Below are 14,299 nucleotides of genomic sequence, written 5' to 3'. Positions count from 1 at the left end.
GCATTAACTCAATGTATTGCATATAACAGGCCCATTTCAGTACACATACTCAGTGTTAGTGCTTTTTAATACATAGTTGCAGCAAAAATCCGTATAGATTTTAGGAGTCCCCTTCCTCCCCTTTCCCTTCCTTAGAAAATTATATTTCTTTCTGTGTGTGTGTGTGTGTGTGTGTATATATATATAAAGCAGCTCTTTAAACCCATAATACCTTTCGAATGCTGATTCCATTTATTCACATATAGCTTATGGTTATAGATCATGAGTGCCAAATGAATTCATCAGTGCAGGGAGGTAGAGGCCACTTAGAAATTTAATACATTTTTGATAAACTGGCTATAAGAGAAATGGAATAGGGTATACTGCACTTTTAAAAAATCTATTAAAGCCCAACACAGGGCTAAAGTGCTTAACAGCTGCAGGAGGTGACATTTAGAGATGACTAAATTGCCATTTATACTGCAAAATAAATGGCTAAATGGAAGGTCCCCTCTCACCACGATTCGCATCAGGGACAGATGTCATTAATTCCTATTTGTATTGCTTTTTCTGCTAAACACAGCTTCGAAATGGATGTATATCGATATTTATAAGCGTGCTTTTTTTTTATATATATATATAGATTTTGTGGTTTTGAGCAAAGACTTGAACTCCCTCTGTTCATAAAAATATAAAAGCGAAACGAGTGGTCCCAAAGTCCCCCCTTAGCTTGCTGGCAACGTGAGCTGCTGTGCAAATGCAACTTTCGTCCCAGGCAAGCACTTTGATTGAGCCCAGAGACGTTGCGTTTCTCCGGTCGTTCAAGGGAAAGGACAATGTGGAGAGGTGGTTTATATAATTATATAAATCATTGAGAAATCGGTTACATGTTTGCAGGTTCTAACATTCAGACTCCTCACCTGCTGTTTTTTAATTTTTGTTTTCTGATTTCTCGACCCCTGTGCCTCACTCTGATTTACATTGCTTTGCTATTGACATCTCTTCATATTTTCCTTCGGCACATCTTGATTCAACATCAGTTCCCAATTAAATAGAGTCTCAGAAAACTTGCTTTAATTCGTACATTGTGAGCAAAGAGGTTTCTCTGTAGACAGAGGTATATGCTCTTTATGTTCACAATGAAAGCTGAACCAATGATGCAAACTGTTCTGCAAAAGGAAAAAAAAAATACTGTAGTTTGGCGCTAGCATAGCACAGGAAATTAAGTTTAATGATAAGAATGAAAATTGTGTGTTATTTCCACTTAGACTTGAAAAAAGCTTAATAATTATCCTTCCAGCAAATGTAGATTATTTAATATCCATCTTTCGATCCACATAGTCATTCTACATCACTCCCAATAGCATGCCGTCATATTGAGGTTTTTATTCTGTCTCAGTGCAAATTACACTTACACGTCAAAGCAGAGGTTAAACACAGGTACAGTCTGCCGTGACTCAAATCTGGATCTCCATTAGTGAAACATAGAGACTTAATTGAACACGTGTTTAATTGTGATCTTTATTTCAATCACATGCAATTTATGAAAACCCGTGAAGTGGAATCGAAAGGAGTTCGTTTGACCTCTAAATAAAAATCCTTGAGTTGCCGTAATAGTATTAACGCCACTTGGGAAAGTGATTTTGAAAACAAAATGCGATACGATAAAATAAATAGTAGGAATGGCATGATGGCAGAGTCAGTTCCGTTCCCTGTCCAATAACTGGCGAGATATGCAACTGACAGAGAGATAGTACCTTCACTGGAAAAGGCAGATTTTCGAAAGGTCAACAGCATTACCACAGGGAAAACAGCAACTGCAGTAGTACGATACACAGCCGATACAGACTTTCAGGTCGGATTTACTGTACTTAGTATGATGCAGACACAGAAACCCTCTTGTATATAATCCACAATGTACTGGGTTATTTTTTATATTGTTATTAGTGCCCTGATTGTACTCTGATGACTCAGAGTAGATGGAAAAAACATTATAAAAGCACTGCTGTATAATCTGCACTACAGAGTTTTTTTTTTTTCTTCTTCTCCATTTCAAACTTGAGTATTGTCGCCCTGCATTTTTTCATGAAAGGGCTAACATGTTTCTAAGCCTGTATGTCAAAGCAAATCGATGTCAAGGAAACCAGGCATGCCTTGAGTTTTTAATTTTTTGGTTGTTTTTTTGTACCATGTTAAAAAACTGCTTCAAACTACTATAGGCCAATTAATCCATCACCTATTTAGATTTTTTGGTATTTGTCAACATGCTCCTAAAATCTTTTCACAGAGGCTCAATATAACATTCTGCCAAAAAATGATGTTAGTTATAGTATTGATAGTATTAGTGTACATCATTTTAATTACTTCATTTCAAGTTTTTGGGCAGCTAATACAGTATAGAAAGTTAGATCCTTATGCACACTAAATCTTTGTAGACTGTGATGCCTTGAATCGTTACCCTGGACTTGTACCGTCTCCAATGACAGGAGTAGATCTCTGATGTGGGTCCTTTGCACTGCACTGAATGCTGAATGGCATTTCTGTCTACAGCCTACAGTGTCTCTCAGCTCCAGACCCCTCTCTTCGGCAAACTCAGTCAAAACAACAGCGTGGGGAACGTCTTCTCCTAGATGGTGCCTCTGGTCCTCTTTAATTCCCCCCTATACAAGAAGGGACAGGAGATCGTGATTGCTCATCAGTTGCCTGACCTTTGTGAATCCTGAGACTTAGTAATTTAGAGTTAGCACAGAAATAACAGCTTGCCCATGATTGAAAATCAATTATTTAGCATTTAATTAGCAAAATGGATCTTAGTTTCTGTTGTATTGTTTAGCCCTTACTAATCAAGGACCCCCCCCCCCAATCCCCACTAACTTCGGCTGCTGCTTTGGCCCCGTCGTGGTCTCTCGTATTAGACATTAATCTGTGTCTAAGTGGCTCACATGCATGCCACATGAAGTCCACTGTTTGAAGCAGGGAAATTGTCACATAATCATTTGAAGATTATTTTCATTGATCCAGGTGGCCGGTCTTGTGTAATGGGCAAAGTCAGGAGTTATTAATGCAAGGAGCGGGAGGGGGCCAGGAGGGATGAAAGACACACACACAATTTCAGTCCAATAAAGGAATTCAGCGTTCTGTGTGTTCGATGGAAGTACACTTTCTGAAGGAGCCCTCTTGGCCATGCGTCTATCTTCTTATTCTTCCTAATTCAGTCTTGCAGTCACTAAAGCATTTGAGACACAAGACACTCAACGGGTCAGTGGGTGATTGGGGACCCTACCTATCTGTGACTGGGGGAGAAAGAGAGACTATGCCCTCTGTGGTGACAGAGTCTTCAAACCGCCTTTATGTGTGCACTGGAGACCGATTTGTTTCTCGTGGTATTTAAGATTTCGGACTGGTAACTCTTCTGAAAGTGTAATCCCCTGCCATAAATTTGTGCCAAGTCGTTTTTATGAAGTTATCATCACACTGAGAGCATGCCAAGGTCTCCATACCCAGAAGACACATGCTATTACTCTGCAGCGGGGTGGGGGGGCGCTGCCCACTCCCCTCTTCTCTGGCTGCTGCTGTTATGTGTCTGCCAGGCAGTGGGGGCTCACTTCTGCACTTTGTGCTAATAATTTAAAGTGAGGAAAAGACTGTGGGAAGCAGGACCAAAGCCAGGCTCTGTGTGGATTTATTTATTTTCCATTCCTTTTCCTAACCCTTCACCTCAAGCATAGGAGCCGATCCAGAATGTCCACACTGTGAGTTCCGCTCCCTAGTCAAGCTAAAAACGAACATAGCATCCTGAGCTCTATGCCCCTAGTGGTAGGTTGAAATCAATGAGAGGGTGCTTAATGGTTAGACCTTCCAACATGGGGCCGTTGGAAAGCCCAAGTAGCTATGTTACAGCCTTTCCTTGATCCCTGCCTTCTGTGCCGACGAGCAGGGCGCTCCGCTGGACAGGCAAGGCAGGATGCGATGGATTGGATTTTATTCTAACCTGGTTACCATGAACCGATGTGAACTGGTCCTAAACTTAAACCCGGAGAGAGAAAGAGAAGCCCAGAGAGAGAGGTAATGAGAAGTAGAGAGAGACAGAGATTCCCCCCACACCACACCGCCTCCTCTTTCACATTTGCAGCCCCGCAGCGATTGGTTGCATGTGAGTGTAGAATGAAGGTTCAGACAGTGGCTGAGCTGCGAGAGAAACCCCTTTTCCCTGCCAAAGGGGAACAGGAGAGAAAGTGCCCGTCCCATCTGAGCCGTTATCCTGCCTGGTTGCCTGGCGAAGTATATGGCCTCTTTATCGGCATCCGAGCAATAGTGAATGTAAAGCAAACAAGAATCTGATGGACAACTAAAAAAATCTGATTTGTTTAATGTGTTCAACAGATCCTGTCCTTTTCTACTCTTTTTTTTAATGTTTATTTCTATATTATTGATTCTAAAATGCCTTCATTTATTTATGTTGACCCTCTTCCAACTATCAGGAATGCACATTGACTCCTCCCTTGTGTATTTATGCATTATTAAATAGGTAATTAAACCAGGGTCAGGTGAAGGAAAATGACAAAGTAAGTGTTGTTGTCTGGGCAACAGTAAGACCAAACACAGTGCTTTGAATGTATCTGGTGGTATAAAGAGGAGTGTCCATACTCTTTCAGGTGAGCCCAATGCTTCCATCTTGTTCAATATTGTGCCATTGATGTGCCAGTAAACACAAGTGCAATGGCATTAACTCAGCTGTTCACATTTACTAACTGCTTGGTTTTGTTTTCCTGTTATTAGCTGTGTAAGACTGTATAACAATCCGCAGTGGGTGAAGGGTAGCGCTGACTGAAAATCACACATTTCCCCAAAAGCACGGTGAAGGCCACTCGTGCTACCCAAGAGCAGCACATTAAAAAAATAAAACACTCTGCCGTGTTTCTGTGGCATTGCATTCATATGCCGTGATCAGTGGAAGCTGTGCAAAGCCAATTTGAACATCTTCTAGTTCCAAAAAGTGTTGGTGAAAATCCAACGTCATCAAATGCTAAAAAATAAAAAAATAAAAATAACAAGAATTTTCAGTTCTCGTCTCTCCAAAAAACAATAAAGAAAAAGACAACTTTACCCTGCAGTCAGTGTGTCAGAATTCTTGACAGCATGTGTACTATATTTTGGAAAGTTTGTTTTACAATAAGAACATAACAAAAAAATCTTTAGTTTTACTGTGGGGTCATAAGTTAGTATCTGATGCCTAGAGGTACTGTAAAAGTCATTTTTGTCAGACAGCCATTATTTATGTGTGTATACCTCTGAGTGATAAGAACCAATACAGACAGGGACTGTGACACTAGAAAGCCAAGTTATTGCAGCTGAAAGAGTCATGATATAATTGAAATGTACATTTCATTGTATGTATATAGTATATATAGTAGTAATATATATATACTGTTCTGTTTTTTAAGGATTGTCTAAGTAAACCAACTATATCAAATAATTATTAGAGCTAAATAACTAAGGAGGACCCATCAGGGCTGCAGCCCTTCAAGAGTAGAGCAGAAATACTAATAATAGAAACTCCTCATTGATTTTTATGAAGGAGTAAGAGAGGATGCATCATTCGTAGGGAAGGACGGGGTAGAGGCGGGCAAGAGCGACCCCATCCCAGTCTCCCATTATTACCCCCGCCTCCAGGCCAGCAAAGCGTGGGGAAATGTGTGAGTCAGTGCCATTCTCCTCCCTACCGAGAGCTGGGCCGCTGCCTTTTGATTTTGTTGTTGCTCTCGTCCTTGTAGTTGTTGCTATTGGTCTTTTTTTGTTTTTTTATTTATTTAATTTCCTTAACTTGTTGTCTTTGTCATGCACTGGTCTCTCTAAAATGCCTGCCTCTCACATCTTATCTGTTCAATTTTGTTTTCCATTCTCCCTTTTTTTGCATGCTGTTCCTCCTGTTTCCTCTCTCCCTCCACTCCTCTGCTCCCCGTGCGTTCAGACACTGCGCCGACATCGGAGCCTGCAGCTCACGGTTGGTATCCTGATTCTATTTCTAGCCAAGCTGTTGTGGCAGAATAAGCCGGCAGATTAAAACAGAAAATGCTTTATGCTCTCTTACTAGTGGTAGCAGAGATAGGGGAACAATAAGCAACATCAACAGCAACAAAATACAGATAGTGAAGTAAATCAGCTCAGTGCCTGCTTACATTGGGACTATAACAGAATTCGGATGGTCAATAATTCTTGGACATTGTTTTTTTCCTATTGAGGCTGTTATTCCTCACTATAAACCATACATACATGTCTTGTTAGTTCAGACAAGTCCCTTCTGTCCCTTTCACTCCAAGAGCCTTCTTTGTTATTGCATAGCCTTCAACAAAACACAAGCTTTTGGATAAAAAGTTTCTGAAGAAAGGCATGGGTCTGCAGTAGTTTTACTACTAAGTTCCCCATATTGCCTTCTGCACTACATAACTATATCTGTGACAGAATAATTACCGCCCACCCCCTTGTTTTTTTTTAATCAGAACGGGTTTCCGAATTACCTTGTTAAAGATGCTCATGAAAAAGAGACTCTTAGGGCTTTTAATTAAAGTATGTGATTGCAGTTCATTAGGCAGGGTTGCAATGCACATGACTTTTAGACATTTGCCTGCCAGTGTAATGTAATTGATCCAGAGCGTGGACCAAAATAACAAAGCAGGTACTAATCAATTGTACACTTGGTCTCTATATCCAGCATAACAGTACGCCCGTTTAAACCTTAAAATGTGATTCATGCACATCTCTGACTGTGCTTTTGCCTGTGTTTCATTGCGGTGTTCCATTCAAAGCTAACCTCGGCCGAATTGCAAAATATTTGTCTGGCTGTGATTTATTGTATTGTGTTCTTGTCAGCCTGTAAAGTCTCTGTTGAAATTGACTTAATTTCTTTATTCAAATATCAAACAGATTTCACAAGAAGAGTACACAAGATGAAGCAGGAGATAAATTGACAGCGCTAATTGCTTAAACTTCCTGTCCTACAAATTACATATTCAAAGATGGGATCCTACTTCTAAATGTCAACCTTTATTACATTATCTTGCTGATTATATTTTAATAATTTTTGATCAGCTATCAGAAAGCTATATTTGCCGTAAGATTAGGGTTTTACTTTTGGAATTATAATTACCAGGCACAAAAATAAAGCCCATAAATCTTTGCGCATATAGCATAATTCTTTTCAATTAGATGCACTGTACAAACACACGGTGTGGCTGATTAAATCTTCAGAAGGGCACTCGAATACCTTTACTACAAAAAAAATGCTAATTTTCAATTGTAACAAAACCGCAAGTCTTATTTAATACATGAACCTCTGTTACAGTTTAAACAAAGATCTCTCCACTACATGAAAGTCATTCCCCTGGGCAAATAGACAGAAAAAAGGTGCCAGAGAGGTTGTTAAAATACCAGAAGGCACTGTCGATTTAAAAAAGGAACTTGATAATGAACTGAAAATTTCATTTATGCATTATCATGAGTGATTATAATCATCCAAGAACTGGACTCCCGTCTTCTGAACGATTCGGTTATGTGGCCCAACGTGTATTTTATTCAATTTGTAACATGAAACTACTTTGCACTACAAAATGGATAGCTGCTGTGTGTGCTTTTTCATTCAGGGTAGTTACAACAGCATCTGAATGTAACACCGAACTGAAAAGCACTTGATTTACTTGACAGACATGAAAATGAATGCATGCTGTTTCTGATATATACTTAGAAATCCACTGTCTAAGTATGAGGTGGCTGAGGAGGCTTTATGTAAGCTGTGATATTTATCTCACAAGTGTGGAAATACCTTCATCTGCCACATACACATTACGTTATAAATCAAGGTATGACAAAACTAGCTGGATAAATATCATTCAAAATCTCCTTGAGTCATACATATGTGTCATATTTCCGGCACGGCACAAAGTGGTTGTTTTCTGGGTAATGGCTGTGGTGGAGTGCGCGTTGCTGTTGACATCTCGCCAAGTGTTTCAGCGAGTGCAGATTTGGAGTTGATGTAGCCTAGCAACCAGCAAAAGTGTTCAGGAAAACTAGAGATTTTGGTTGAGTGGGAGCAGAAAAGCAGGAAAGTCTTGGAAAGCAGGAACCGTGACGAATTTAAATAACACACTGCTGTGTCAAACGGCGCACATGCTTTGTGTGTGTTGGTGTGTGTGGAGTTAGGAGAAAATAAGAATGAAATAATTCAGACTTGTTGTGTTTCACTGTTCTTCACCAGATAGTGCTCATCAAATTAGTTCCCCCGAAGCACAAGCAGTGTAGCATGAAATGTGCATCTCACATCAGGCCCAATCTCATGTCCATCCCTGGCTGATGCAGATCGAACCCTTGTCAACATATCGGCGTCTCTGTCAAACACGCGTTGCGAAATTCACAAAGAACCTGGATTTATGTTTAAGGTCATATTAATTGTTGTCCTGGGTTTTTCGAAGCAGAATTATCCATACCTAGCACTTTGCTTTCTTTACAGTAAATGAGGCAGACAATTTATTTTCCAGTTGCATGGTTTGCACTGTATGGCTTGTCCTCAGAATTCAATGGTTTTCATCTTTGGCATTCGTGTTTTGTATTTATTTTTGTGCCCCCCCCACGCCCCTCCCCCCATCATCTACTTTCTACAAGTAATAATGCTTTGAATCTGTAAGTTGCCTAGTGCACCCGATTTCATTGCAGATTCATTCATGTGACAAACATTTCAAATGCACTGTACGTTCAACATCCATTGTCTGCATGGTTAAAGTCAGGTAATTGAAGATCGGCCTTGCAAACAAGGGACTACAAGAGCACAATGTTCAAACTCAGTACACATTATGTCCAGGCATTCTCAGAGGAATGCTATCTCCAGATTTAAAAAATATATATATATTCACTCACTTTATTTGCAGGATTTATATTCTAAACTAGATGGAAGCTGTTTCAGTTGCACAAAATATATAAAGTTAGAATATGGAAGGGGAAAATACTCAAGAAAAAGGTGTGGCTTCTATCCTTCATAAATCATTTTGTGTCTGCCAAATATATAATAAAAGCTATTGACAGCATAAAGTAATCATTCAAAGAAACACTTTCTTTGACCTTCACTCTTTCGTGATAAAAAAGTTAAATGAAAATTTTGATTAAACAAATTCAGTTTGGTTAAAATACTGGTCCACTTGTCTTGTGGCAGTGAGGTTTCCAATTCAGATTCAGAGGTGCCACAGGGGATAAGACCCTTCCACGGAGAAATACACAGCTGGATGAACTTTGTGGGCACAGTTGTGAGGGCGGTCCTCATCTTGCCACGCACCGGTGGCACTGGCTGTGTTACTGAGAAGGAGTGAACCCACGCTGAGGTGTGCGCTGGGGGGGTCAAAGTTCAAAAATAAACATTTGACTTTCATATGCATAGTATTAAATCGGGTAAAAAAAAAAAAATCTGCATTTCCACAATGGAAAGCTGTGAAGGATAAATAAATGAGTTGTTAACTATATTTAAAAACAACAAAAGCAGGATCAAGGTGTATTTGACGAATAAATGCATTCTTAAGAGCGGCTGTTTGATATTAACTGAGTTTTCCCAATGATGCACACCTGCTGCATACACCAAGAATTGTACTGTTAGCTGCTTCACTGGCTCCGGCACAGCTGTAGCCATGGTGATGCCCCCACTGCGATGGCGCACAAGGACTTCAGTTCTAAAATATTATTTAATTTTTTCCCAAACACTAATGCAGCTCTTGATTCTTTAATTGGTATCTCTCCTACACATGTGTTTGAACCACACACACAAGCACAACATACGAAAAATGTAATTTCTGGTAATGTAATGTATAGGTGTTGGAGATAATGCCAACTGCCTGCCTTGAAGTAGCACACAGTAATAAGAGAGGCCAAGGGGGTTTGTCTTGTGGTTTAAAAAAATAGTATTTGAAATCATCGAGCATTAATGATCCTTAAGGGGGGAAAAATCTAAAAATCATTTCTGTCTTTCATGTCATCTGTATTCCCTGCATGCACAGAGAGAAAACATTACAGCTGTTTTCAAGTACCACTGTACTCCCATTTGCATGGCTTGCTCCATCACCTCCATTTTCTCCTCACTTTGCTACAGTGTCGGTAAACAACGTTCCTTTCCAATATAGGGAAGTGGCCCTAGGGGGACACGCTTACATACCACTCAGTCTTTTCATGTGCCGAGCGCAGTCCTTAAACGATGGAGACACCTGTTTCGTGTAGAGATTGAGGAATGGATAGACAAAGACAGATAGACAGACAGACAGATAAACTTAAAGAGATAGATAAATAATGATTGGGATTAAATGTGTATTTCAGGGTGTGTACACTCTCCTTCTCAGTCAGGAATCTTTTACAGTACCATACTTCTAAGGCACTGCATTCTTAATGAGGGAAAGCTACAAAGTCAGAAATAATACTTGCTAAATAATGTCTCCGAAAGCATTTGACAGAACAGTACAGTGCGCTGATCCTATTGGGAGAAGGGTACGATGTGATTGGTAGCAGGGGGGATTACATGGGCGTAAATGTAAAACCTCCATTCCCCCTGCAACACTTCCATCCTCATTACTCCGTGGGCAGCTGGTACTGTACATGATCTTACAGGTTTTTTTCCCCCTCAGAAAACACCTTTAAATAAGCATTATACTGCAGCCAGAGCAGAAAGGAATGCATGTATTGATGTGTGCAGCACAAACCAGTTCCCCTTTCAGAAACACTAAAAGGGTCACTTCACATAGCAGCCTCACCTGTCACAGGCAAAGGTTCAGCTTTTTAAACAGATTTATTATTATTATTATTATTATTATTATTATTATTATTATTATTATTATTATTATTATTGTACAGTAGCTCCGGGTTAGCTAGCTGCTGCCTATCTGCAGCCTGCGACAGATTTCTGTGCCGGGCTCCCTGTGCGGGCTGCTGCAGAGGAAAAGGGCACTGCCAGAACCGCGCAATGCCCTGTCAGTTCAGCAGCGAGAGCGCAGGATAATTGACCTTCTGTTGCAGAACGCGAGCTGGGCGTGCGGATGGAGCTAGTGGGATAATAAGCACTCTAGTCCCACTTTGAGCCAGCGCTCTGTCATTCCATCCAGAGTTGTGCAACGTGCAAATAACGTTACATGGATTAATATCATTATTTATTTCTCTCCAAAAGCATTGCTGTCAATCAGTGGTGGTTTGTTCTTTGTTCGGGAAGGGGCTACAGCAACCCCCTCCCCCTCCTTTTTCTCTCTATGACCTTTTCCCCATGAAATTTCTGAGGTATATTTCCTTCGAGTGCTCCTATTCCTTCAGCTCGAATCTGCTCAGTTAGCGGGCGGGTTCAGCAGCCGAGCGTTTACTCAAAGGCCACAGGACTATTTATGGGGCAGAGAGGGACTCCCGTCCAATTAGGGGGGCGCTGTGGAATACTCTGGTAGACAAGTGAACTGCAGGTCCCCGAACCATCCTTGCCACCCCCCTCACCCCCACCCCCCGAGCGGAGCCTACTGGGGAACGAAACAGGGCGAGACAGCTTGATCTCACAATTGTGGAGAGACGGCATCAATCTTGATAGGGCTCGCTACCTAACAACCCGCTGCCGTTTGAAAGGCTTGGAGACGAGTCAGCCACTTGAGTGAGTAATCTGTTCCATCACTTGGACAACCATATCCCCAGCTGCCATTGCTGCAGCTCTTTTGTCTTTAGCTCCTGTTATACTGTCTTCATGCCTTCATCCCCAGTTTTCTTGTCTTTTTTTTTGTCTGTTTCTTTTTTTTTTCTTCCTCTTTCGGTCTGTCGCTGCTGCAGGCTACACGTTGGTGCTGTCTGAAGCTCCTCAAATGCTGGCAAGGGAGGGAGCAACAGAAGCTCTGTTTAATGGAACCCATTTATCTCTCTTTTAGACCGCAGTTTAATGCATTCTGGGCTTTGGCTCTTCTTCGACTTTTTTTTGTGTTTTCTTTGTTTCCTCATTTTCTCTTTCTCTTTTTCCTTCTGATAACATACCCATTCCCTCTTGTTTTCTCTCTTACTCTCTCTGTCTCTGTCACTCTGCCTCTCCCTTGCTTGTTTTTTCCATCTTTCTTTTTTTCTGCGTCTGCCGCCTTCTCGGCCCTGACAGTCATGTTGTGCCTTCATAATGACCCGCATCAAACATAGTTTTTAAGACTAAGCTAAGATTCCTTGGTGATATTCACAAAGCACAGACCTTTCCTGTATGTGGTGTAAAATAAAACGAAATAACCACCCCACCCTCAAAGTAAATAAACACATAAACGAACCAAACGGCGACAATGAAGCAAAGGCCTCACAGCTTGTTCAAGTTATGTGATAATTGGCCTTTACAAATATGTAAACAGTGGAGTTTGGTTAATGGTTTATGGTGTATTAGCTGCGATTAACGAAGAACAAATGAGCAGTGCACCGGGGAGCAGGCGTAATGTGCAGCGCGCAGAGACCGAGATACTCAAAGCTTACTCCTCTGTGAATAGTCAAGATTCATTAGTGGTTGCATACTAATGCCGCATTTAAATATTTAACATTAAGGTCAGGGAGCAACACCGACTTCCTGTTGCCTGATGCGTGCCAGAACAGCTTCTCTTGCTGCCACTGAGGACTACCCCTCCTGAGAGCCAGATGCCCCTCGTAGCAGCAAGGAAAAGCTGTGCATTCAGAAGCAGCGGCAATAATGATACTACAGTCACGAGAGCAGACTGTAGCAGGAGTCTGCCAGCAGATGTTGGTTGTTTCTTTTTTTTGGTGTTGCTGTTTTGTTTTGTCTAGTCTTTGTAAGCGTTCTCTCTGCACAACTGAGGGGTAAGTGTCTGTGTTTGCATGAGTGAGTGAGCGAGCACTGGCAACCCCATACTCTTCTATTTCTTCTCTGCTGCCCTTAGTTCTCATCTGACAAGGCCCTCTCTTGCCCCCTACCTGCCCTGTTTTGAGGTAAATCCACTCCCTCAGAATCCTTGACAGGACCAGAGATCTCGTGATGGATCTACGTGTCTGTGGTAGATTGTTGTTGGTGGTGGTGGTGGTGGCGGTGTTGTGTGTTTGTGTGTGTGTGTGTGTGTTTGACATTCTTCTATTCAATTCAAACTCGAATGGACGGAAACTATAATACATCCGAAAACTCACAGCAGTCTTTTAAGTATTATTGGCGTAAGATAAGAAACTGTTGCAATTTGATTTTCAAAGCCTGATTTATGAAACGCATTGTTTGATTGTTTTTCTTTGTTTTGTTTTTTCCAAAAGGTGCGCAGTGTGACTCAGTGACTCATCTCATACGATCCCCTTTGAGAGGGAGTATAATAAGGGATGTGATTGAGGTTGTAAGCGAAACAGTAAGCTCCCCTTAGCAATATCTGCGGATCTGCGATACCAACTACAACAGAAACAATATTCCGGTAGCCATCTGTAAACCTCTGGAAGTCCAACTTTTACAGCATTCCCACAGTTACCTGAGTGGACATCCTGGCGCCGCTAGAGTCTTAAAGAATATAATACGCACCAACTGGATGATTCCTGGTGGTGTTTTTGGACAGTTGGCTTTTTGGCGAGGTGAAAAGAAAAATAATTAGCTCTGTTGTGATTGCTTGTGTTGGGAAATGGGGGTCAGGGGGGTGCAGGGAATTTAGGATAGAAACTGCTGACTTGCACCAGCCATGCCTGGGCCCATGGAACTGGACACTTCCTAATTACCCCCCATTGCAATATGCAGCACATATGATGCATTTTGAAAGCCAAATCAAGCAAAGAATGAGAAATCGAAGAAGGAAAGGAGAAGCAAACAAAAGAAAATGAATGAAAAGAACATGAAAAAAGACAGAAAATGAAAGAAAGAAAAAATATATAAATAGTGGAATACAATATATTGGAAAGCTACGAGGCAAATGTAAACTAATCAGTATACATGGCGCATGGGTGCCAGACAGGATCGCTTTCAGCACAAGAGCAGAGTGCCTGGCTGCAGTGGGGAGTGCTGGATTGCAGCCTGGACAGGAGGGTAATAGTGTATGAATTTCAGAGGGCAGGTGGCAAACACACTAACTTTAACCACCAACTCGAGCCGCTCACCTTCGGTTAACACCGAGCTCAACAGCAACACAAGCATTACGGGGAAAGGGGAAACAGATTGTGTTGACTGGAAGGGTAGAGCTTAGGAAATAATGCGGTCAGCTCACCGGGTGAATAGGTAGAAGCCTATTGTGTAAACCGAAGTCTTAATAAATGAGCACCTCAGCTGAAAGGGAATTACATTAATCCAGTGCTGAAATAGACAAGGCATGGAGCACCACTGGAGCTGCAT

General features: G+C 41.3%; 1 protein-coding gene across 2 annotated transcripts in view; it reads left to right on the top strand.

Moving 5' to 3' along the window:
* cadm1a (cell adhesion molecule 1a) overlaps positions 1-14,299 on the top strand; it is a 300,521-nt gene that overhangs the window by 268,682 nt on the left and 17,540 nt on the right. The window contains exon 10 of one of the 2 annotated variants that reach the window (XM_066708341.1): positions 5,951-5,983. The exons of the other annotated variant lie outside the window; for it this stretch is intronic. Coding sequence (XP_066564438.1) covers positions 5,951-5,983 — 33 coding nt within the window. The remainder of the gene's footprint in view (positions 1-5,950; positions 5,984-14,299) is intronic. 2 annotated transcript variants of the gene reach the window in all.

Source organism: Amia ocellicauda, chromosome 1 (genome assembly GCF_036373705.1).
Source record: "Amia ocellicauda isolate fAmiCal2 chromosome 1, fAmiCal2.hap1, whole genome shotgun sequence".
Classification (NCBI taxonomy): domain Eukaryota; kingdom Metazoa; phylum Chordata; class Actinopteri; order Amiiformes; family Amiidae; genus Amia; species Amia ocellicauda.
Note: the sequence above shows the minus strand (reverse complement) of the source record. Positions and strands in the feature narration are given on the sequence as shown.